Consider the following 26,355-nt stretch of genomic DNA (forward strand, 5'->3'; position numbering starts at 1 on the left):
TACGAGGTAACAAAGTTGTGCCAGTAATGTAGTTACGAGGTAACAAAGTTATACCAGTAATGTAGTTACGAGGTAACAAAGTTGTACCAGTAATGTAATTACGAGGTAACAAAGTTGTACCAGTAATGTAGTTACGAGGTAACAAAGTTATACCAGTAATGTAGTTACGAGGTAACAAAGTTGTACAAGTAATGTAGTTACGAGGTAACAAAGTTATACCTTCAATGTCGCGGGATTTTGACTTTCTCCTTTCCTCTTGCAAAAGTATAGAAAGACTTCTGGTGAAACTATAAAATTATTAATGTAAAAATCGGGGTGCTAACCTAGTGCTAGGTGCCATTTAAACCTACACTAATTAGAATTTGCTTTTATCTAATTTGAATTTTTTGTTCTTGTTTTGTATAAAATGGTTTCCATTTTATAGCTTGATACAATGTTTTGGTGAATTATGTTTTGCATGTTAGAATCCATTATTTACAGTAATAACAATAAATAATAATAATGTTGAATGCTACCAGAAATTATCAGGAAACAGAAGAAATAATATCAATCTAAAAAATACTAAGTTTGCAGCAAAGATACGTAAATTAGAATTTATTTATAAGTCGGATGGCGGCCATTATCTCGGTCGTTGATTTGAACCGAAAGTGGCATTTTTTAAATATCTTATTTTTATATTTAACTGTAGTTTCTTGAAACACAACATAAGAAAGAGAAATATTTAAAAATCATAAATTTAAAAGACTGATGAAATCTAAATGAAGTTTCAGTTTTTAATAAAAAAATGCCATAAAAAACAATAAAAATATCTTAAATAAGAATTAAAAAGTAAAAGAAACTATTATTCATAATATAATATTTAAGTTATCAAAAAATTATCTAATACAAGGATCACAAATGATATGAGACTTCATTGACGACTGTACGGAATTTTTACTGTCTGTTTTCTTAAATTCATGATTCTCTAAAAACGTTATTTTGTTTTGTTCTCTTGTTGTTGTTACAATTAAATAACAAGAAGTGGTACTTAAGTTTATATAAACCAGCTGTACACTGCACAAAGTGATTATTTATTCACATTGCTGTATACATACATAACTTAATTGTATACTACAGGGTTTCCCACATCATATTACATCTATATTACGATTTTCGGGACTAATGCGAAAATTTAAGAAGAATTAGTTATTTTGAAAATAAAATAAGACTAATAAAATTTCTTGAAGAAAATACTAAGTTTTTGATTATTATGTGTTTATTTTGGCGTTAAAGGTTTGAGATAATCTAATATGATTTGGGACGCTCTGTGGCTTGTTTAAAAACGCCAGGCGTTTCCCCTTAACAGTATTTAAAATATAGTTCAATATATTACGCGTTTAAAACAAAGTCATATCTAAATGTTTAAACTACTTAAAAGTAGGATTTCCAGCGAACTGAGAAAGTTTTTTTGGACACTCATGGGTGGCCGGGGGGTATCAGAGGCTTAAAAAAATTTCAATTATTTTTTTCCACGGGCAACGCCGGGCTCTTCACCTAGTAGAGTTATAAAAACAAATGAATTGAAATTTTAGAAATCATGGAACTAGCAGTTTTTTGTTTGTTAAATGTTTAAACTGGACTTGCCCCTAAAATTGTTTTAACGAAATAAAAACACTACGTGAAACAAAGACGACATGTTACTTATGTTTTTCGGGACACCGTGTATACAGTGAGAATCTGAAAACTCTGGAACAGAAAGACGACTAATACTCATGTCATGACTTTAAATAATCCAATTAACATGAAACATCGATTGTGCAAGGTTCACAGACCCATTTGACTTCAAATTGTTTAAATAAGATACTGGTTTCACTATTTGCTTTGAAAAACATAAAATATAATCGTGTATTGCTTTAATGTCGTCTTTCCATTCCACAGATTTCTGGCTCTCACTGTATATAGATTACCGACAATATGGGTAACAGTATTTTAATCTCAATTCAAACATGTATACATAAGTGAAAAATCAAATACAGATAAATATTTGTTTTATTGGTTTAAATTTTTTAACAATATTTGAAACCGATAAATGCACTAAATACAAAATACAAATATTTAATTTTTGAACTTTTTGACTAAAAATTTTCTAGTTTTTTTTGGCTTCATGTTTCATTCATTTTATTAAATGGGGTAAATAATACTTTAAACATTTAAACATTGATCTAAATGTGAGAATATAATAAATATTATTAGTGCCTAGATATAAGATTAACATGTAACAAATATTATATTGCTAAGAAATTACAATTTTTCATTTTATTTCGAAAAATAAGCTTCCATCGTTTTAAAATGGCCAAAAAAGGGTGGTTAACATATTTCCAAGTTGAGGCAAACCAAAAATGGGAATATAACATATTTCCAAGTTGAGGCACACCAAAAATGGGAATATAACATATTTCCAAGTTGAGGCAAACCAAAAATGAACTTACTGACTAAAGAGTAAAATTAAACAAGTAAAAAAGTTTTTTTTTTAAGAAATATAAACTTTTAAAGCTTTACAGGTTTAATCACCTAAATATATAAATTACAATTAAGAAAGGATGCCTTGTGTATCTTTTTAATTTTACTAAATTTTTAGGAATTTTTTAAAGTTTTCTGAAAGCACTCTCCATATGATTTAATGGGTTGTTTTACAATGTTGACTAATTTATAACATTATTCTAATGTTTAAGAGAATATTTTTTTTACATTTGTAAATAAAGCAATGTTTACAACATCAAAAACACCAATACGTTAGAAGTAGTCTAATTCAACGTTTATAAGAGTGACAACATGATAAATATCAAGACAAAATGTAAGAATATATTTTTGCATAATTAAAGAATAATTAATAAAAAATGACGCAGATTTACTCCCAAATATATAATTTATTATGATGGTTTTTGTTCGTTCGTCACTAAAATTGCAAGAACCATAAATGGTAAAAATTACTCACAAGATTAGTTGCATAAAAAAGCAAAGAATATTATTAAAAAGTGATGTCACGCTGCGTGTTTATGCCATACGTAAGCAAAGTTGTAACAAATAACTATGCTTAATCAAACAATTCCAAAATTGACATAAAAATCAATTTTAAGTCATGGTTTCGATATTTTGTCAAGTTTTTTTTACTTATGTAGAAATTATCATTTTTTCGCCCAGAAGAAATGAATTTGTACATTCTTCAATAATAATATTAATTATGAATATATAACTTTAAAGTGAAAAGGGGGGGGGGGAATTAGAACTGCAGGTGTAACATAACTGGTAGTATTAAGTGGGGATTGAACTAAAAGTTTGGACCTGGGTAGTGTTTAGATGGGAATAAAACTGGGATTAGGGAAGGTTGTGTTCATTTGGGAATATAACTGGGATTAGGGAAGGTTGTGTTCAGTTGGGAATAGAACTGGGATTAGAAGAATTAGGTGTTCAGGTGGGAATAGAACTGGGATTAGAAGAATTAGGTGTTCAGGTGGGAATAGAACTGGGATTAGAAGAATTAGGTGTCCAGGTGGGAATAGAACTGGGATTAGAAGAATTAGGTGTTCAGGTGGGAATAGAACTGGGATTAGAAGAATTAAGTGTTCAGGTGGGAATAGAACTGGGATTAGAAGAATTAAATGTTCAGTTGGGAATAAAACTGGGATTAGAAGAATTAAATGTTCAGTTGTGAATAGAACTGGGATTAGAAGAATTAAATGTTCAGTTGGGAATAGAACTGGGATTAGAAGGATTAAGTGTTCAGTTGGGAATATAACTGGGATTAAATTAATGATATGCAAACTACAGATTTAATATAATGAGGAATAAATTTATAGTTTTAACAAGCGGGAATAGAACAAGGGGATTAATTATGTATACAAGTGGGAATACAATATTTACACTGGTGGGAATTCTCTATCATCGTCTAGAAGAAAACACTAAAATTTAAACAATAACAATATAACCACTCGCTTGTAAACTTTTATCTTTGATGCAGCTTGTACAGGGTGTCCCAATAAACATGGGAATTCAGTGACGAATTTGATATCGTCTTTGTTATGAATTAGCATTGTAATACCTAATTTCAAGCCATAATATTATTATGTCTGCTAGAGTTTATTTATTGAGAACGGTAAATGGCTGTAAAGATGTGTCTATAATGTCTCCGAAAGATGAACAGTGAAGACGGACAAGTTAACTGTGTTTGTATACTGTAATTTTCTTGTTTTACTAAGAACAACCGTATGCAGTCAAAATATAAACAAACTAATTGTAAATTTAGCAGACGAAATTCCTACGGATTACATACTAAATCCAAGAATTATTTGAAAAGACGATATCGAATTCGTCACTGAATTCCCATGTTTATTGGGACACCCTGTAGTATAATGTTTTATTTGTTATAAATATATTGTAGCCTTCCTTTTCATTAAATTAATACATCCTGTTAATATACGCACCGATCCAATATAAATGAGTAGGGCTGGTCACGTTAAGGTTTTTTAAAAAGCCGTTTGTTAACGCTTAGTTAAAATGACAAGACGGGTCTACTTTTCAGGTATCCATTCCTTCTAGGCTAAATACTCAACTTTTTCCCGTATTTTATTCAAGTTACGGCCTCATTTTTGTTTGTGGTGTTAACGGAATAGATATTTCGTAATTTAATTTTTGTTTGTAAGCGTTTTCAAAATTAACAGTTTTTGCCATTCATTAACGGAGTTTTCCGTTAATTTTCAAAAACCTGCCGTTCGTTAACGGAACGTTGCCCAGCCCTGCAAATAAGGTAAGATATCAATCTCACTCTTTCATTTTTCTTTGGACACTCGTTTAAAGGAAACTTTTAACGTAATCTGAAATGACCCTCTATTCATAGAATGATGTCATACGTAATCTGAAATAAGCCTCCATTCTTAGAATGATGTCAGATGTAATCTGAAATGACCCTCCATTCATAGAATGATGTCAGATGTAATCTGAAATGACCCTTTATTCATAGAATAACATGTTAGGAAAAACGACTATTTTTCAATTTTCAAATTTCAATTTGTTTTCTATTATTATTGTTTTATTCCTGTGTTGGAGGGGTTTCTGTTGCAGACTCCATCTCGTGGAATTTATCAGAATCAGTCATCTCAGAATTAGCCTTGTTTTTCAGTCTAAATAGATAGAAGGATACAGAAATGGAAAGATAGGTAGATAGATAGATAGATATATATATAGAAAGATGGATAGGAAGAAGATGGATAGAAAGATAGATATATAATAAATAGATTAGATGATAGAAAGATGGATAGATAGATGGATAGAAAGATAGATAAATGATAAATAGATTAGATGATAGAATATAGAAAGATGGATAGGAAGAAGATGGATAGAAAGATAGATATATAATAAATAGATTAGATGATAGAAAGATGGATAGATAGATGGATAGAAAGATAGATAAATGATAAATAGATTAGATGATAGAAGGACGGATAGATAGATGGATAGAAAGAGAGATAAATGATATATAGATTAGATGATAGAAAGATGGATAGAAAGATAGATAAATGATAAATAGATTAGATCATATAAAGATGGATAGGAAGATAGATAAATGATAAATAGATTAGATGATAGATAATGGATAGAAAGATAGATAAATGATAAATAGATTAGATAATATTTTTTTTGACAGATTCACACATTTACAGATTAACAAGTCCTCTTTTAACCTGAATCTGATTAATAATTTGGAAAACATTGTTGTTGTATTGATTGAAAAGTAAAATAGTTCAGAATTTTGGTTTTGCACCAATATTAAGCTAATAATGATGATGATGATGATGATGATGATTACCTGTCCGCATATGTAGTAGATGATGGTGATGATGATGAGCATGAAGATGATCCTGAAGGGGAGGCTGGGTTTAAATCCTGAAGTCCATCCTCTAAACCGAGAATCTAAAAATGATATTTTTCATTTAAGATCTCTTAGATTTGGGCCTTGGTAAATATTATTATATCACCATCAAGTATTCCGAGTTTCTATCCAAAATTGAGACTTCTAAGACGAGACTACTGCCCATAATTCAGCCAGAATTGAGACTTGAGAAGAGACGAGACTACTGCCCAGAATTCAGCCAGAATTGAGACTTGAGATACGAGACTACTGACCAGAATTCAGCCAGAATTGAACTTGAGAGGCGAGACTACTGACCAGAATTCAGCACTTGAGATACGAGACTACTGACCAGAATTCAGCCAGAATTGAGACTTGAGATACGAGACTACTGACCAGAATTCAGCCAGAATTGAGACTTGAGATACGAGACTACTGACCAGAATTCAGCCAAAATTGAGACTTCTAAGACGAGACTACTGACCATAATTCAGCCAGAATTGAGACTTGAGAGACGAGACTACTGCCCATAATTCAGCCAGAATTGAGACTTGAGAAGAGACGAGACTACTGCCCAGAATTCAGCCAGAATTGAGACTTGAGATACGAGACTACTGACCAGAATTCAGCCAGAATTGAGACATGAGAGACGAGACTACTGACCAGAATTCAGCCAGAATTGAGACATGAGAGACGAGACTACTGACCAGAATTCAGCCAGAATTGAGACTTGAGATATGAGACTACTGACCAGAATTCAGCCAGAATTGAGACTTTAGATACGAGACTACTGACCAGAATTCACCCAGAATTGAGACATGAGATACGAGACTACTGACCAGAATTCAGCCAGAATTGAACTTGAGAGGCGAGACTACTGACCAGAATTCAGCCAGAATTGAGACTTAAGAGACGAGACTACTGACCAGAATTCAGCCAGAATTGAGACTTAACAGACGAGACTACTGACCAGAATTCAGCCAGAATTGAGAAGAGACGAGACTACTGCCCAGAATTCAGCCAGAATTTGTCCTTTTTTGCAAAATTACCACAAAATGTAAACTTATTCTTTTCCTTGCAAATGTATGTCATTTAAACTCTTTGTTCAATCACAGGACCTATTTCAACGTGACATTTAAGGCTTATGCCGTTATTAAAGTCTCATCCTTTATGGGTTACCTTGTGTTTCTGGTAATATTATAAGTTTATTGTTGCTGACCTATCTGTTATTCAGTATTTCTTACATTTTGATCAATTAAAATGTTTTCCGGTTTTCAATTTACATAGGATTTCCAAAATTGAACAAATCTAAATTATTTTGTACTGTACCTGATTATCCTGCTCTATAAGCTGAATTATTTTGTACTGTACCTGATTATCCTGCTCTATAAGCTGAATTATTTTGTACTGTACCTGATTATCCTGGTCTATAAGCTGAAACTGTTGAATCAAAGAACAATCTCCACCCTAGTCAACCATTCTTATCAATATTTGTTTCTAGATCACTTCTTCCCCTCCCTCAGTCATACTTTTATATGTTTATTGACCTTTTAAACAACCCCAACCGATATTGAAGATTTAATATAAATTATTGAATTTATGTCTAACGCTTCTCCACATAAATAAGAAAAAGTCCGTCATCCACCAAAGGTTTAAAGGGTACTGTTGTGAATCCTTGATCAACCAAAGGTTTAAAGAGGGTACTGTTGTGAATCCTTGATCAACCAAAGGTTTAAAGGGTACTGTTGTAAATCGCAAACACCACTCTACAAGTTGAAGATCACTTGACATTATTCTTACAGTCCCTTGAAAAATAATTGTGACTTTTAAACGATTCCTTCAGCAACGAAATAAAAAATTAAAAAGTTTTGTTTAAAAATGTTCTATTTATTGAATAGAATAAATTTGCCTCTTTGTGATCAAGATTATAGATGTACAGTCTTCCATCCTGCAATATAAAAACAATGCTAAAATAACCACCACTTTAAATCAATTAATTAATCTTAATCGATTAACATAGCTCATAAAATACTTCTTTGATTTATTTCAACAACTTTAGCTTGGCTTCCTAGCTATGTTTAATTCTAGCTATTTCTATTACTGCCCTAGCTAGCTATAATTTCAGGTCTTAATAGCTAATTATAAAACTCTCATAACTAGCTATTTTTAATAGCTGTATCTATCACTAACCTAATTAACTAATCCTTGTACTAACCTGACTAGCTAGAAGAAGACGAACACTATTTCTGATACTGACTAGTGCACATCGGTTTACGCCTACATAAATATCTAATTAAAATATCAAATATGATTGGTAGTCAAATTTATGGTGTACAAAGGCGAATATTGCCTTTAGGAGTATGGTGTACAAAGGCGATTATTGCCTTTAAGAGTATGATGTACCAAGACGAATATTGCCTTTGAGAGAATGGTGTACCAAGGCGAATATTGCCTTTAAGTGTATGGTGTACCAAGGCGAATATTGCCTTTAAGTGTGTGGTGTACCAACAAGGCGAATATTGCCTTTAAGAGTAAGGTGTATCAAGGAGAATATTGCCTTTAAGTGTGTGGTGTACCAAAGCGAATATTGCCTTTTAAGAGGATGGTGTGCCAAGGCGAATATTGCCTTTACGTGTATGGTGTACTAAGGCGAATATTGCCTTTTAAGAGGATGGTGTGCCAAGGGGAATATTGCCTTAAAGTGTATGGTGTACCAAGGCGAATATTGCCTTTAAGTATATAATGTAACAAGGCGAATATTGACTTTAAGTGTATGGTTTACCAAGGCGAATATTGCCTTTAAGAGTATGGTGTACCAAGGCGAATATTGCCTTTAAGTGTGTGGTGTACCAAAGAGAATATTGCCTTTTAAGAGGACGGTGTACCAAGGCGAATATTGCCTTTAAGTATATGGTGTACCAAGGCGAATAATGCCTTTAAGTATATGGTGTACCAAGGCGAATATTGCCTTTAAGAGTATGGCGTACCAAGGTGAATATTGCCTTTAAGTGTGCGGTGTGCCAAAGCGAATATGGCCTTTTAAGAGAATGGTGTGCCAAGGCGAATATTCCCTTTAAGTGTATGGTGTACTAAGGCGAATATTGCCTTTAAGTGTATGGTGTACCAAGGCGAATATTGCCTTTAAGTATATTGTGTAACAAGGCGAATATTGCCTTTAAGTGTATGGTTTACCAAGGCGAATATTGCCTTTAAGAGTATGGTGTACCAAGGCGAATATTGCATTTAAGAGTATGGTGTAACAAGGAGAATATTGTCTTTAAGAGTATGGTGTACCAAGGAGAATATTGTCTTCAAGAGTATGGTGTACCAAGGCGAATATTGCTTTTAAGTATATGGTGTACCAAGAAGAATATTGCATTTAAGAGTGTGGTGTACCAAGGCAAATATTGCCTTTAAAGGTATGGTTTAACAAGGCGAATATTGCTTTTTAAGTGTATTTTGTACCAAGAAGAATATTGGCTTTAAGTGGTTGGTGTACCAAGGCGAATGCTACCTGTAATAGTATGGTGTACCAAGGCAAATGCCACCTGAAAGAGTTTGGCGTACTGAGGCCAATGCTAACTAAAAGTGTATGGTGTACCAAGGCGAATGATACCTGAAAGTGTATGGTGCACTGAGGAGAATAGTACCTGTAAGTGTATTACTTACCGAGGCGAATGGTACCTGTAAGAGTATGGTGTACCGAGGCAATGCTACCTGTATGAGTATTGTGTACCAAGGCGAATGCTTCCTGTAAGTGTATGGTGTGACGAAGCGAATGCTACCTGTAAGTGTATGGTTCACCGAGGCGAATGCTTCCTGTAAGTGTATGGTGTAACCAGGCAAATGCTACCTGTAAGTGTATGGTGTACCAAGGCGAATGCTACCTGTAAGTGTATGGTGCACCGAGGCAAATGCTCTGCCCTGCATCAGGGTATCGGTCATCTGGGTTGGAAGAAGTACAGCACCTGCACTTACAAACTGGACACAATAGCAAAATTAAATAATTATTTCCAATGAAATGATTTACATTTAAAAACTGAAGAAGAGAATTCATCATAAACTTGTCGTTAAATTATCTGCATCTTGTATAACTTTCTTTATTGAAATATAACACTTTCAGAGCTTCGGCTCGAGTCTTAATACCTCAGACCCAGGTTTAAGGATCAATCTAAGACCCAACTTATTCATCAGCTGACGACAGCTTGTGTCACGTGATCGACAGCAACCATGCTCTTAGACTCGACTTTAGGGACTTAAAAATAAAGCAGCCCCTGGTTGGTTTTAGTGGAGAATTAGTCTCAATGTTTAGTCTATTCTAATCACATCCCTCGAATCCGCAAATTCTAACCATACAAATCCAGCAAAAACAATATTAAACCGGTTTAATTAACTCAACTATATCGAAAATTAGTTGCAACTAAAATCCAAATGCTCGAGACTTAGATTAGTCTCAACGAAAGCTTAGACCTAAGTCTAATTTTCCCAAATAAAATTTATTTTAATTTTATTTGTGTTCCTGGTGAATGTATCCGAAAAGGTCCTCGCTAGGGCTGCCACACAACGGAGCAGGATCAGTCGTCTAAAAACAGGGTTCAATAAGACTTCAAAAACGACTTTTAGATTTTTTCCTCAAAACGGTAAAAACAACATGGTTACTATCCTGAGATTAGCAAGTAAAAAGGGTAAAAATGGTATTTTTTTAGCAATTAAGCATGGCGTCATTGACCTTTAAATTTGACATTGAATATAAGTTCAAATCCGTACTTTGAATAAAACAGTAAATAAAAAAGTAAAAGTAAGGACAATGTGAATAGGAAACAAGAATCAAAATGTAAAAAACTTTATTAACCTACTGATAATACCAAAAACAGATATCCCTCATGCCGCGAAAAAAACTATCACTATTAAAAATAATTTCAAGACGACATTTTATAAACTCTATGATGTCTCCGACGTTATGGGTTTAGAAACATAGTTTACCTTCTCCTCCATCCTAAAGACGTGCACTGTCTCGGTATTAGAGGAACACGCCAGGAAGGAACCACACGGAGAGAACGCCAAACTAAAGAAAAATAATGATATTACATATAGCATTTTCTTCTTCGTGAAACTACTTTTGGAAGGGGGGGGGGGGAATGCCAAAATAAATAAATAGAAGACACTATTCAATTTACAAATGCTGCTATTGGTTATTAAATCAAAATTACAAAATAAATAACATTAACTATTTCCTAGAGGAATTTTCACTCCAAGAGTTAGCTTGAATTCAATTGAAAAATATATATATAAATTGTGATGAGTGAGTAATTTTGTGTGAAATTCTCCAAAAAAAACCTGTAAACCTAGTTAAAGCTGACCTATAAATCGTAGCAGTTCTCTTTAACCCTCTTCTCAGCTCGTAAAGCTTGGACCCGTTCTCACAATTAAATACACGTATCACAGTTCCTTTATCACTTGCTGTAGCAATCCTAGCAATTAAATAATTATAAACAAAAGAAACTTGAACTTAACATTAACTTAATTAAATATGACATATTCCTGAATCATCTCACTCGAACGTTATTTGTTAGTATTTTAGGTTTAAAAAGCATCAAAATGAGAGAACACTTGAAACTTAAAGTGAATGTAGGACGTACTTTTAAATGACACCATAGCTATGGAGTGCCATGTCTGATCAATAACGGTAACTTAAAAACCTTTGTCTGATGTAAACTGATGTTTTTCCTCCTTTTCTATCTTAAAATTGATTATTTTCAATTGAGGGTTCTCTGTATGTAGAATGACTCTGTTAATGGATGGTCATTGGTCACATGGTCTCTAAGCTATTTAAGCGTTTCTAATAATTTTCTCCTTATAGTCTCAACACATTAAAAATAGTGGCGATCAAAACCAAATTTAATTTAGAATCAGCCTATACCACTTTTTATTTTTCGCGAACACTCCCTTTAAGATCGTCCCTAACCTGTTTCCTGAAGGGGAGAATTGCATAGCTGCCAGTTGACCTTCATGCGCCGGAATACTCACACGGGAATACAAGTTTACCGTGTCAAAAATCTGAATGAAATCAAATATTTTCAATTATAAAATGTTGCAAGAGGCATTGAAAAAAGAGAAAACTGCATAGTTTGATGTTATTAAGATGATATTTTTTATGACTTAACACAAGTACTTAAAAAAATATACAGGATAATTTCTGCCAGTAAAATATATTTCTGTCCTAATCTTGTTTTTTCTTCAAAAGCCCAAATCAACAAACAATTAACTTATGCAATTTTGAATCAGGAGTAGTAGACGAACTAAATATCAATTGCAATTTGACCGTTCAGGTTTTTATTTTCAAACTACTTGCTTAAATTAGATGCTTTACAACAACATCAAGCAGGGACAATATTACTTTGGTGTCGTCTTCATAATTTAGTGCCGGAGTATTTTATGTCCGATCATAATTCTTGTACCCATTGACCAATTTGCCTCAAACTTTGATTGGGGAACTACGTAGAACCACGGTTTACAAATTCCAAGTTTGTTAAGCTGATTTTAATGGAAAAGAGTAGTTTCCAGACTAAGCTGGGTTTCCAAACTAGTGTATAAGTTTATACCTGAAGTTCTCCTATAGTTGAATGTCCTGGGTATGCGAGGTAGTTGTTATCACTGTCTGTAGAGAGAGCGAATAAACCTCGGGGATTAGGAGGGGTTTCCCGGATTACATGAAGTACCTTAACAATTTTTCTTCTTTAAAGAGATTTTCGTCATAATTTGTGGTTACCCTCTAGTTATAGAGAGATGCCCGGTTCACAACAGTATTCCAGCAACCTTAATCTGATCAATGATGTGATAGATAACGTCGTTTTTCTGACATGAAAGGTGATTAATTCTGACAATTTCTCCATAGTTTCTGAAGCAAGAAATGTGCAAGTCCGTTTTACAGAGAAACTAAACAAAATGATAATAAACAGTTTTCAAAAACAGAAACATGTCTTATTGTTTTATGAAGAGGGTTTACCTTCATATCTCTGATTTTGTGTATGGACAGGGTTTACCTTCATATCCCTAATATTGTGTATAAAGAGGGTTTACCTTCATATCCCTAATATTGTGTATGAAGATCGTTTACCTTCATATCCCTAATTTTGTGTATGAAGATCGTTTACCTTCATATCCCTAATATTGTGTATGAAGAGGGTTTACCTTCATATCCCTAATATTGCGTTAAGAGGGTTTACCTTCATATCCCTGATATTGTGTATAAAGAGGGTTTACCTTCATATCCATAATATTGTGTAAGAAGATCGTTTACCTTCATATCCCTAATATTGTGTATGAAGAGGGTTTACCTTCATATCCCTAATATTGTGTATAAAGAGGGTTTACTTTCATATCCCTAATATTGTGTATGAAGAGGGTTTACCTTCATATCCATAATATTGTGTATGAAGATCGTTTACCTTCATATCCCTAATATTGTGTATAAAGAGGGTTTACCTTCATATCCCTGATATTGTGTATGGACAGGGTTTCCCTTCATATCCCTAATATTGTGTATGAAGAAGGTTTACCTTCATATCCCTAATATTGTGTTAAGAGGGTTTACCTTCATATCTCTGATATTGTGTATGAGGAAGGTTTACCTTCATATCCCTAATATTGTGTATTAAGAGGGTTTACCTTCATATCCCTAATATTGTGTATGAAGAAGGTTTACCTTCATACCCCTAATATTGTGTATGAAGAAGGTTTACATTCATATCCCTGATATTGTGTATGAAGAAGGTTTACCTTCATATCCCTGATATTGTGTATGAAGAGGGTTCACCTTCATATCCCTAATATTGTGTATGAAGAAGGTTTACCTTCATAACCCCTAATATTGTGTATGAAGAAGGAATACCTTCATATCCCTAATATTGTGTTTGAAGAAGGTTAACCTTCATATCCCTAATATTGTGTATTTAGAGGGTTTACCTTTATGTCCCTGATATTGTGTATGAAGAAGGTTTACCTTCATATCCCTGATATTGTGTATAAAGAAGGTTTACCTTCATATCCCTGATATTGTGTATAAAGAAGGTTTACCTTCATATCTCTGATATTGTGTATAAAGAAGGTTTACCTTCATATCTCTGATATTGTGTATGAAAAGGCTGTCCTCCAGACAAACCACTAGTCGTCCTCGATTCATCCTCACACCCTAGATCATTCATATTAGGATTCGGACTGTTAGTTGTGTATTTGTTTATTTTTTAAACATTCAATATTAAGCACCAAGGAGACATTTTCCGTAAATTGGAACACATTGAAAGTAACCTACCTTGTAATACAACCTTGTTAAACACTCAGGGGTATATATTTTCCAGAAAAATCCTTCCCCCCACTTATTTTTAGATCAATTTAAGAATATTTGCGCGGAGAGCGCCAACAGTTTTTTGTAAGCACTCTGCCGCAAAACATAATTAAAAATTTTACCAGTATAGTCGTTTGTATTTCTTAAATTGTGAAATAAAAACGATTAGGTAATTTTTGTAAGAAGTTATTTTTTCTCCGGAAAATTCGCTGATTTAACATTTTGTTTTTAAGAACACAAAGGCTGTATTATAGTCTAGACTTTATTGTCTCATTAACTGCAATTTGATCAAGGTGTCTCATCGTATTTTTCCAATGCTTGTCTTATGTCTATTCGTCTGTATTCTTGTCTGGGTGTTTATGTGTTTGTCTGTCTGTCTGTCTGCCTGTGTACCTGTATTCTCTCATTGTAGGAATATCTGCATATCTCACTCCCTTATAAAAATTATTTTATTCGTTAATTTAGTCTTTAATAAAAAATTTATCCTATAGAAAATTATCAACAACAAAAAACGTAAAAAATAAAAAGTGCATTAAATTAATAAAATTTAATTTTTATTCTTCCTCAAACCTTTTTTAAAATGAGAAACTATCAAGGTTCTGGGATTGTCCATGGTAACAACAGCAACTACAATAAAACAAATTTTTAATATTATATGAACGAAAAATGTTTAAAAATATTAAAATCGTGTTTTTTAATATGTATTGTTACCTAAACTGCTACTGAAAAGCCTCTCTGCGATAAAAACCTAAATATAAAATTCAAATCACTGTTTATAAAAAATAGAATTGTCTTATTCCTTCAATATATTTTTAAAAATTTCTATTTTTCAACATTCATTATTTAAACATAAATTGTAAAGGGAATACATTGTTAATTATCTACCCCCCCCCTCCCCCCTCCAACCCCTCTCTTGGTTTTTATAAAACCTACATCCTTCTTTTGGTTTAAATAAAACCTACCTCCTTCTCCTGGTTTGAATAAAACCCAACTCCTTCTCCTGGTTTGAATAAACCTAACTCAGTCTCCTGGTTTGTATAAAACCTAACTCCTTCTCCTGGTTTGTATACACCTAACTTATTCTCCTGGTTTGTATAAAACATACCTCCTTCTCCTGGTTTGAATAAACCTACCTCCTTCTCCTGGTTTGAATAAAACCTAACTCCTTCTCCTGGTTTGTATAAACCTAACTCCTTCTCCTGGTTTGAATAAAACCTGCGTCCTTTTCTTGGTTTGAATAAAACCTACCTCCTTCTCCTGGTTTGAATAAAACCTAACTCCTTCTCCTGGTTTGAATAAAACTTAACTCCTTCTCCTGGTTTGAATAAAACCTAACTCCTTCTCCTGGTTTGAATAAAACTTAACTCCTTCTCCTGGTTTGTATAAACCTAACTCCTTCTCCTAGTTTGTATAAAATCTGCCTCCTTCTCCTGGATTGTATAAAACCTACCTCCTTCTCCTGGTTTGTATAAACCTAACTCCTTCTCCTAGTTTGTATAATATCTACCTCCTTCTCCTAGTTTGTATAAAACCTACCTCCTTCTCCTGGTTTGAATAAACCAGATCCAGTTTATCTGTTGAGGTTAGAGAGTAGATCTTGTATCCGTCCTCAGTACCCAAAGTCAGTGAACTCGCATCCTCAAAATAATAAAATTTTAATTCTCAATTTTTTTTTCAAATAAAATAATTGAGATCACTGAGACTGAGATTATTGATTTTAAGAACGAAATTCTGAAGTGTAAAAATGAGAGCATTGACATTAAACATGAGATTATTGACTTAGAATTGATATAACTTACTTTGGAATTGAAAAAACCGGAATTAAAAATGTGATCATTGACATTGAAAATGTGATCATTGACATTGAAAATGTGATCATTGACATTGAAAATGTAATCATTGACATTGAAAATGTGATCATTGACATTGTAAATGTGATCATTGACATTGAATATGTGATCATTGACATAGAAAATGAGAACATTGACATTTAATAATCAGTTTATTTATGTGAAATTAATATTGTTGATAACTGAGAGCATTGCCATTAAAAATGTGAGAATGAAAATAAAAATAAGATTGCTAAAATAGCATTTGTTATTAAAGATATTGAAAATGAGATCACTGAATTAAAATTAAGATTATAAATTAGGAGCAATTTGACATTGAATATGTGAGCATTTACATTAAACGATATATCACTATGATTAAAAGTGAGATGACAGAATAATGAAGTTTAGAAAAGATGAAAAGATAAAAACCTGATTGAAGGATAAGAAGGAAATTGCAGGATCCATTTCTCCACCAAGTCCAAAACCACCTAAAAAGTATTCATCAAAAGGAGTATTGGGTCGACCCGCTTTTAAATCCCCCCCCCCCCATCCTTTAAATATTCATTATGACCTCAATTTTGAGTATTTTCGACCTGAAGTTAATAATTATTGGCATTTGTGGGTTTCAGAAATTTGAGCCGAGCGCTGTGGCTAGAACAGAATCGGGTGGGGAGGTTACAATGAGTGTTTTATTTTTAAGAAATAGCAGAAGATTAGAGGAATCTTAATTAGTTTTAAAGAACAGCTAGTTCAGCTCATGAAAATATTTTTAAAAAAAAGTTATATTTAACTTACCAAGTCCAGTGACTAGGCCTTGTTTGAGGTATCCAAAGCCGTCACTTAGACTCATAATTACTGCCTGCTTTTCTAAACTCAAGCAATACAATTAATAAATATTTTTTACTTCAACAATTTAGATATATAGACTTACGGCATGTTTAAAATTTAACCTCTAAAACTCAGTTTAAATAATTTAAATAATTAACTATCCATCCACTGTCCAGCGTAGTTAACAAAACCTTGATTTTACTCGAATATAGATATTTGATACAAGTTGACACAACTCCTAATACGCAATAGAATACATTTCATCATGATATCTTTAATTATTTTAACAACATTTCACCAGAATATTAAAAACACATAATTGTTAAGTAAGTAACATAAGTTTCACTTGACTGCACTAGTAGTGCATGACAGACGAATGATGGAATGCAGTAATGCAAAAAAAAGTGATAGTGTTTGGTCTTTGTTAGACGATCAGCTGATAATGTAAACAAATACAAAACTACGCAATTAGCAACAAGAAGAAGACGACATTTAAGACAAGGGAGGAGATTTTTTAAAAGACGACTTGAAATGCGCAAATGCCTTGTTCACGGTTTTTTCAAAGTTCAAATTAAACACAATTTTCCGGTGAAAAAGTCACAAATAGTTGTTACTTTTAAATTAGACCATAAATATTTCAATTGTGATATTTAAAGTTAAGGGTCTGGGTCTGTCCTAGAATACGATTTTTGGACCCCCCCCAGCCCCCCCTTCCTATCAATTTTGTACATGACCATTTATTTTTCAGCAAATTTATCATTATTTATTTTTTTGTTAATACTAGGAAACTACCTTCCCCCCCTCCTATCAATTTTAGTGTACATGATGACCTAATTTTCAATTAACTTCTTCAACAAATATTTATTTTGTTTTATTTCAAAGTGAAGAGATCCGGACGGCTGTTTTTTAGGTTTTGACTACTTTTTGTCATTTGTAAGATTATTTTATACATGTTTGGTAATTTACAGGGGCGGATACAGGATTTAAGTGAGGAGGGTGCTAGATTTATTTCGGAACAAAAACATCCAGATTTGAGAAAAACATTTATATGATCGAAAGTTTTCCTGTTTTGCACTAGGTTTTCTTTCCCTGAAATGCTATTGAGGAGCCATTCTGAAATCTCAAGGGGGGGGGGGGAAGGTCCTGCCGCACCCCCCTGTATCCGCCCCTGGAAACCTAGGCTTTGAATGGAACTCTTAACTTTCTCTGTAAAAGTCAATCCACTTAACTTGAAATTCAAAAGCAACATAATTACACTTTCCTGTCATTCTACTAAGTTCCTCAATCAGATTTGAGGCAAATTGTCAATGTCAAAGGATACCTGAGTTACTATCGGACACATAAATAGATAATCAGAGATCACTATTTAATTAATAGATATTCTGATATTTGACAATCTGGCAATTCATTATAATTCAAAATTCTCCCATCCATGTTTAACAATTTTATAGAGTTTAAAATGTCTGCTGAAAGTAGACTTCACTCAGATCTTCTGCTAGAAAAGTTTAAGGTAAAATTAAAATATAATTCGAACATTTCTAATTTTGCGGCTTTAAAAGATTTTAACCCTATGTAACCTGACGTCTGGTTTCATGACTGTTTGTCGGGGGGGGGGGGGGGCAAATTGAACCCCCCCCCCTCAATTTTCTTATTGTGATTCAAATATATTACAAATTTGACACGTTTTTGGAAAGCCCTTCAATAATCTGCAAAAAAATTCAAATTTGCAAAAATTCAATTATTTATTGCAAAATCTAGTTATTAAGCAAAAAATGTAAATATAAAATTGCACAAATTGCAACAAATTGTACAGTTTTGAGAAGCCCTTGCCCCAGCGAATTCAAATGTGCAAAAATATTTGCAAAATTTTTTAAAACTAAATGTCTATTCAAGAAAAACAGTAAAAGTGTAAATTCCCTTTAAACGTGTCTGTGCAAAAATCTGTGCAACATGTCTTTGCAAAAATTGTGCAATTGAAATGTTGAAATTCAATGACCGGAAGTAGGTCTAAACCTAGATTTAGTCTGGTACAGGTAAAATAAGGCATTTAGGCAGTATGCGGGAGGACTCAGGCAGTAGGTATAAAAGCCCAGCTTTTAGCCTCAAGTGAGGGGATGTGTTAGTTAGGAAAGCCAGAAAATTTGAGCTTTCTAGCTCAAATACTTTTTCAGTTATCGCAATAAAACGATAGGGGGGTCAAATTGACTCCCCCCCCCCAGGCCAAATAGGGTTAAGGGATAAACGGACGTCCTAAACAAAAAATGTCTAAATCAAACTCTGAAGTATAATAAATAATATTGTTCATTTTGTTGAAAAATAGTTGAAGTCTAGGTCATGTATAAAATTAAAAGAAGCGTTCTCAATGACACTCTGATTTTCATCCTATATAAAGATGCAATTCTCAAATTTTCCATCAACTGAATTTCAAATTGAAGATTTTTAACATCTTAACTATTAATAAGCTAAAAGCTCACCTGTGTATATTATAATTACAGGAGGAAGGAGAGCATACTGCTACATCAGTGGAACAGAGAAACGTAGAAGAACTTTGTTTAAGGTTATTTTCTAGCCTTTAGTACGATGAGATTTACATATTTTTATATTTTTGATGATTTAAAGGAACTATGTTTTTTTACTACCCCACCACATGATTGTTTCTGCCATTCTAGGAGATCCATTCCATTCTCAGATACTCTAGTTACTATCAGAGAAGGTCAGTTATGTACAGATCTATATCGAAAACCAACAGATAGATGTCAATATCTACTCCCTTCCTCCTACCACCCTTCCCAACATAACTACAAACATCCCCTACAGCTTGTGTTATAGATTTAAATTATAGAATTTGTTCTGATCGTTCCACACATATATCTAGGTTAGAGGAACTCAAAGATCTTCTGCTTTCCAGAAAATATCTTCCTTCTATTATTGACACTGCTATTTTCCAGAAAATATCTTCCTTCTATTATTGACTCTGCTATTTTCCAGAAAATATCTTCCTTCTATTATTGACTGCTATTTTCCAGAAAATATCTTCCTTCTATTATTGACTCTGCTATTTTCCGAGCTCTGTTGATTCCAAGGGCGGAAGCATGGAAAAAAGTATTGGTAGAAAAAACGAACAGGGTGGTTTTTGTCACAACTTTTCATCCAGCCCTACCTTCTATATTCAATATTCTAAATAAGGCATGGAAGGTCATGACTAAGGATTCTTGTATCAAGGATGTTTTCCCTTTACCTCCTATGATTGCATTTAAACAGGCAAGGAATAGCACTCTACGGAATCTGCTCGGGAAAACCAAGCTACCTGGATCTACTGGAGACTAGAGAAAGATTGTAGGAATGAAGAAATGTAGAAAAGCAAACTGTTGTTGTGGCCCCTATATTTCTGAACACTGTGTTGTTGAAAGCTCAGCAACAAGGTTTAAAGTAGAGCTGAGATGCAAAGTAGATTGTAACTCTGAAAATTTTGTATACTGCATTACATGCAAAAAAGATAACTACAAACAGTAGTACATAGGTGAAACTGGTCGAAAATTCAAGGATAGACTAAAATCTGTGGAACAAGCAGAAAAATGTATAAATATAGTTGCCTTTTTTATTCTTTGCCTTTAGATGGGTGTTTGGTTATTTTTTTATTTTTTTTTTTTCTTAGTTTTGTTTTCTTTTGATATTTTTCTTTTGATTTATCATAAAACCTGAATTTATACCCCCTTGCCCCAGCCAAATCCTACTTCCTCCCCTCTATAGTACTGTCGGTCAACTCGTTCCCTTCCCCCCCCCCCTTCTAGAATCCTCTACTCGTACATTTTATTCAGTTCCAACTCAAGGTTACCATATTAACTTTTATTCAAAAAATCTTTTTCCACTTTTTGTTATTAAATGTATTTTTCCTTATCTTTTTGTTAAAAAATAATATGGTTGTTTTTGTATAGAATTGAAAAGGATTTTTAAAATTTCGAAATATATTTTCTCTGAGAACTATCAAGTTTCTATATTAAGGAATATTTATAAACACAAAAATATCTCTTTGGCTGAGATAAATTGAGATAATAATTATTATTATCCTGAGATATTATTGATATTATGAGATATCTCATTATTTAACAACAGGATAATTCTGTAGGATGCAATTCCTAATCCAATCCGCATTTTTTGTAGCTTTCCTTGAATTCCTTCATTCAAACCCAGTCGGCGTAGTGTCAAGTGATCTCCCTATTTAACCTGTTCCCTTTAAACCTTTATCTGATCAAGAATGTGGAAGATATTGTCGTTTTTTTTAGTTTTAAAGTGTTCTGACAAGATTCTTTTGTTTTTGCTGAAGCAGAAATGCGCAAGTCACTTTACAAAGAAATCACTTTTGAAAATTATCCATTTTTATAGAGAAGGTGGTGGATCTCGCATTTTAGGGTATTGTTGTGAATCAAACATGTCACTGTAAATGAAGAGAATTACTTGAAATTACGAAATCCATAAAATAGGTTTCTTGAATACTTGGGTTCTAAATTAAAGTAAGAGTAACATTTTCCAGTGTCAAAAACAACACCATGAACCTGTTTTTAGTGAAACTATTTAAATTTTACATTATTAGGTTACTTGCTAGGCTGGATAATACTAAGTGAGAGATATTTGATAGAAATGACTACCCAACAACTCGTAACCATGAATAAAGTTTAAACAGAAAAAATGACATTAAAGCTTAAAGTGAATGTTCCTGAAATGTGATAAAGGATTAATCGATTAATATACTTTGGCTCGACACCAAAACATCTCTTTTCTAGAACACTCAATTAAAACAAAATCTAAATTCTAGATGCTTCTCGGCCCTGGTTGGTGTATTGGATCCTTCACTCCTTGGAACTATTGGGGGAGGAGTTGAGTAGAGAAGACAAGATCAATATAACTAACTTTTTAGCCAGGTATAGAACGGGACCTCTTTTTCAGATTTCTTTTCAAATAGTTCAAATAGAACATAAATACCCTTAAGGATAGCATCACTTTTTTTCATATCAATTTGAATATGAAGTATATACTATCTTACGAATAAACTAATATTCAAAAATGTTTGGTCATTTATTAATGAATTATGGAAAATACTCGATTTCAAGGGAAAAGAAAATGAAATTTTTAATTAAAAGTTTCAATGGGGGGTGGTGGTTCTTCTCCTAAATATATACCTCTTTGATGAAGGAGGGGTTGTATGTTATCTCTCAGATGAACTTTATTATTATTATTTATCATACTTAAGTTATTTATTTACTACAATAAATCTTTAAACAATTGTGTACGAAAGAAGAGAGGTTTTGGTGGAAGACCTGCAAGGTTTATCCCATTTACATATTTGACACCCCAGGTTAATTTTATTTAATTTTGATGCGGATCCGGATCCTGGATCCGCACTGGGAAAAATGGATCCGAATCCAGGTCATGAACATTTCTTTAAGATATACTGATTTTTTTCAACTTTTTTTGCATCTTGGTTCCGGATCCAGGAAGCTAAAATCTTGCAGATCCATACAGATCCGGATCCGGATACTAAGCACTGGTTTACATGTTATGCCATTCCGGATTTTCAGTTTTAGCTTTGAAATAACTTCTCTACAATATCCTGAATTAGGTGTCAAGATAGTGAAGGAGGGTTTGCTGGTGGACCAGGTCAACTTGCTCATCTAGCTCCTACATATGCTGCTGTTAACTCCTTAGTGATAAGTATGTGTTCTTCAGATTAGTTCTTATAAATGTACGGGAGGAAACGAAAGGGATTAATGTATTTTAAAAACGTTGGAAGATAAAGATTAACTCAGTCCGTAGTCAGAACTTTTTTGTTGTTAATCTGGGGATTAAGCAATAAGCAATGATCTCCATCTAATGGATTAATTAAACGGATTAATTTAGTTACTTTTAACATCTTTGGTGATCATATCCTTATTTGGGAAACTTTGATGAAGGGGTCAAGCATTTATCCTCAGTTTTAAAAGTGCCCACATTGGAAATCGAGATCAAGTGTTCAAGATTCCCGGTACTACTGATCGTTCAAAATTGTTTAACTTAGAACTTATAAGAAAACTTATAATGAATATATCAAACAATTAATTTTATTGAGAGATAGTCTGTGTTCAGTTGGAACTGACGACGCCTTGTCTCTAATAGATCGTAGAAAACTGGCAACATGGCTGGACAAACTTAGGTGGGAAAATTATTTTTAGTATTTTTTTTATAGAGACTGTTTTGTGTTGACCATATTTCAATTTATAGTATAACATGCCCGATTTTTTTCCTTGGATTGGAACTTTTTATTATTTTAATTATTTGTTTGACCATTTTTATCCTAAAAAAGTAAAACAAAATTAAATATTTGAATTGCAGGTGTCCTGACGGTGCATTTACTATGCATATAGACGGGGAAATTGATATCAGAGGTGTTTACTGTGCTCTTTCAGTTGCTAGGCTTACCAATATATATTCAAGGTTTGCCATTTTTACGATATGATTAATTCATGAAAAAAAATAATTACATTTTTTCATTAAGATACAATAAGCCCTGGTATACATTAGCCCTAGCATAAATATATGTAGAAGAATTAATTCATTACTTTTTAGTCTCGTCACAGTTTTAATTGAAATTTGAATTTTCACTCCAATTTGAATTATATTTTCTTAATTTATTTTTACATTTTCTTAATTTACTTTTACTTTTTCTAAATTTACTTTTACATTTTCATGTTTAAGTTCCTTGTTTGCAAAAACAGAGGAATGGTTGCTGCGCTGCCAAACCTACGAGGGAGGATTCGGAGGGGTCCCAGGGATGGAAGCTCATGGAGGGTACACATTCTGTGGTAAGTAAAAGGGGGTACATGCCCCCTCCCCCCTCCCCGAAATCAGACGTGGGCGAATGAAAATTTCAGTTTAGTCGGTATTGTAAAGTTTTAAATTACAATTGCATTGTTAGATTTTACCCTTAAGTATTTGAGCTACAAAGAAAGATTTGGGACCGATCGGTTCAGCCGTTTTGACGTTAATTTAATGGTGCACTAAGGGAACAAGCCAAATATATTTCAATTCCCTTTTTTGATGTTTTAAAAAAAATAATTTTTGTATCAAATTTTTTATTTAGGTCTAGCGGCTCTTATAATTATGGGAAAAGAATCATTGTGTAACACTGAAAACCTTTTACTTTGGGCAGTTAATAAGCAGATGAGACTGGAGGGGGGGTTCCAGGTATCTTTATATATATATATATATATATATAATGAAGTGATCTCTGTTTATTTGTATGTCCGATTATAACTTGTGACGTTGTAAACCCTTTTACCGATTTGCCTCACATTTTGATTGTGGAACTCGGTAGACTCAACGGGAATGTTCTTAGCTTGGTTTAAAATTAGATTGATTTGGTTGACTTTAAAGAGAAAGTTTAGTTCCCTGGCAAAGCTGGTTTTCCCAGCTAGTAGTTATTAGTTAATAAGCAGATTAGACTGGAGGGGGGGACAAAAGTTCGTTATATAGATCGACCCCCACCACCACTCTATACACATACATCCAAACAGTTTGTTTTTAATCTTTGTGACAGAAACAGTCTCAAGGAATAATAATTGTCTTAAAACATTATTTAAAAAAGTGAATATTTGCAAATTATCTCTTTTCCATCTCATAATCTGAGTTCGTTTTCCTTATGTCCATTTGACAACCCAAATTTTTATTTTGAATAATCTTTTTTGTTTGTTTATTTTCTTGTGATTTTTTACAAAATTTTTAAAAATTTTTTATCGATTTTGATGGTTATTATATCGTTAGAACTGACGGGGGTCAACCCAGACCGAAATATATTTTCAATAAATATGGAACTAACATCTACTTTTTTACTCTACAGAGGTTTGGTCCATAACCATCACCGAATTTTGAATCTGTTTGTTAGGGTCGAACGAATAAGCTAGTGGACGGCTGCTACAGTTTCTGGCAGGGGGGAATATTCCCTCTCATACACTCTATTCTCTCTAATTCCCCCAGGTTAATCTCAAACTAAACATGTTGTATAGAACTTTACATAAAATTATGAAAAATTAAAATTATTTTTGGATTTTGATAAATCGTGTAAAATTTGTGAAAATATTTAAAAGCTAAAAAAAATAAGAAATTTTGGCCACTTTTTGGACATTTTTATTTTGCATGAAATTGTTCTTGAAATATTATCAATAAAATTAAATATTATAAATAAAATTAAAAGAATATGTTAACTTGTTAAGTGAACACGCACCCGAAGAAAGTTGGCTGTTTAACTCCCAAGCTCTGCAGGAGTATATACTTCTCTGCTGTCAGGACCACCGGTAGATACAGTACAGTACACAGCATTACAGTACACAGCAGTACAGTACATATTTTTACAGTACACATCAGTACAGTACTTAACCTCACAATACACAACAAATTAGTACTCAGCCATACAGTACACAACAGAACAGTAGGCAAAAGCACAGTACAAAAAAGTACAGTAAACAACAATACAGTACACAAAGGCACAGTACATAACAATACATAACATTCTTGTTGTTAATATTATATTATCATTATTATAATCATTATCATCATCATTATCATATTTATCATCATTATCACCATTATCACCATTGTCACCATTTTCACCATTATTATCAATAAGATTATATAATTATCACTTTATACGTATATAGAGGTGGATTATTGGATAAACCAGGGAAATCTCGAGATTTCTACCATACCTGCTATACACTTAGGAAACCTTAGTAATTCTATTCTTATTACTATTTATTCTTTTCTTATTTATTTTTATCATTTCCCTAGAAGCATTTGTATAAGGTTAGGGGGATCTCAGTTTTTGTAAGAGGGGAGGGGGATGATTGATGTTTTGGGGAAAAGTATAATATAAAGTTTTCCAAAAAATACTTTAAATTTCACATAGTCTTTTTTTTGATTTTTAAACTCAGGATTTCATAATAATTCTATCATAGATACATGACTTTATTTGTTCCATAATTAAGCGGCAAAAAAAACACTTTTTACTAGCTTTAAAGTAATTTAGTTAACATTTTTAATTTTTTTCTAAATAATTAAATACGATTTAAACAGAACACTTATTTGTATGCCATTTTCCATGTTTCGAGGTTTTTTGGTAATGAAGACGACATTTTCATATTTTCTAGGAATGTTCGAAAACAAGTTGTAAGCTAAATATTATTTTAAAAAACAAAATCAAAACTAGTATGGGGGGGAGTATAAAGTGAGATGTACAGCAAGGGTACATTTTTAAAATGTTTCTAGTGCTAAATATGAATTTTAAAAAATCGTAAAGTATCTAAGGAAAATATATATGTTTCAGTCGAAGTCTACCATTTTTGCTTAATGCAAAGTTTAAGGGATGAAGGTCTGAAGGGCAGCCTCAACAATTCTCCTCATTTTCTCGTCCGAGCCTCCTCGAAATCCTTCAATATTTT

At 32.8% G+C, this 26,355-nt stretch overlaps 3 protein-coding genes and 1 long non-coding RNA gene across 4 annotated transcripts in view; 2 read left to right on the forward strand and 2 right to left on the reverse strand.

Annotated features, from left to right (window-relative positions):
• LOC111696448 (uncharacterized) overlaps window positions 1-814 on the reverse strand; it is a 16,074-nt gene extending 15,260 nt beyond the window's left edge. The window contains exon 1 of the mRNA XM_023466051.1: window positions 220-814. The gene's annotated coding sequence lies outside the window, so the exon portion shown is untranslated. The remainder of the gene's footprint in view (window positions 1-219) is intronic.
• Window positions 1-19,476, forward strand: part of LOC111696449 (uncharacterized) — a 20,733-nt gene extending 1,257 nt beyond the window's left edge. The window contains exons 2-3 of the long non-coding RNA XR_002764085.1: window positions 18,340-18,398; window positions 19,384-19,476. This is a non-coding gene — a long non-coding RNA (uncharacterized LOC111696449). The remainder of the gene's footprint in view (window positions 1-18,339; window positions 18,399-19,383) is intronic.
• Window positions 3,776-17,035, reverse strand: LOC111696447 (WD repeat domain phosphoinositide-interacting protein 2). The gene is made up of 20 exons (XM_023466049.1): window positions 17,011-17,035; window positions 16,856-16,927; window positions 16,490-16,548; window positions 15,765-15,866; window positions 14,940-14,976; window positions 14,799-14,855; window positions 14,622-14,662; window positions 13,998-14,075; window positions 12,487-12,603; window positions 11,850-11,941; window positions 11,245-11,355; window positions 10,868-10,949; window positions 10,404-10,466; window positions 9,772-9,865; window positions 8,100-8,161; window positions 7,794-7,832; window positions 7,298-7,351; window positions 5,843-5,946; window positions 5,072-5,156; window positions 3,776-3,938 (listed from the first exon to the last, which is right to left on the reverse strand). The coding sequence occupies exons 2-20, from the start codon at window positions 16,908-16,910 to the stop codon at window positions 3,897-3,899; spliced, it is 1,374 nt and encodes a 457-aa protein (XP_023321817.1). The 5' UTR covers window positions 16,911-16,927; window positions 17,011-17,035; the 3' UTR covers window positions 3,776-3,896.
• Window positions 19,477-21,694: 2,218 nt separating the features above from the next.
• On the forward strand, window positions 21,695-25,666 carry LOC111696450 (protein farnesyltransferase subunit beta; the record flags this gene model as incomplete). The annotated part of the gene is made up of 9 exons (XM_023466052.1): window positions 21,695-21,807; window positions 22,506-22,597; window positions 23,009-23,075; window positions 23,255-23,356; window positions 23,618-23,724; window positions 24,003-24,106; window positions 24,804-24,895; window positions 25,132-25,212; window positions 25,576-25,666. Coding segments are annotated over 9 exons (831 nt in total), but the record flags the coding sequence as incomplete, so codon positions are not given.
• Between the last annotated feature and the right edge of the window lie 689 nt (window positions 25,667-26,355).

This window comes from Eurytemora carolleeae, unplaced genomic scaffold (genome assembly GCF_000591075.1).
Source record: "Eurytemora carolleeae unplaced genomic scaffold, Eaff_2.0 scaffold6, whole genome shotgun sequence".
In the NCBI taxonomy this organism is placed as follows: Eukaryota; Metazoa; Arthropoda; class Copepoda; order Calanoida; family Temoridae; genus Eurytemora; species Eurytemora carolleeae.

Coding starts and splice junctions, on each gene's coding strand:
- LOC111696447 (XM_023466049.1), bottom strand. CDS start 16,910: ATGAGTCTAAGTGACGGCTTTGGATACCTCAAACAAGGCCTAGTCACT. Junction 9,866..10,403: donor TTTTCGGATACATTCACCAG/GAACACAAATAA, acceptor TATTGTGTCCAG/TTTGTAAGTGCAGGTGCTGT. Junction 8,162..9,771: donor GGTGCACCATACACTTACAG/GTAGCATTCGCC, acceptor ATATTTATGTAG/GCGTAAACCGATGTGCACTA.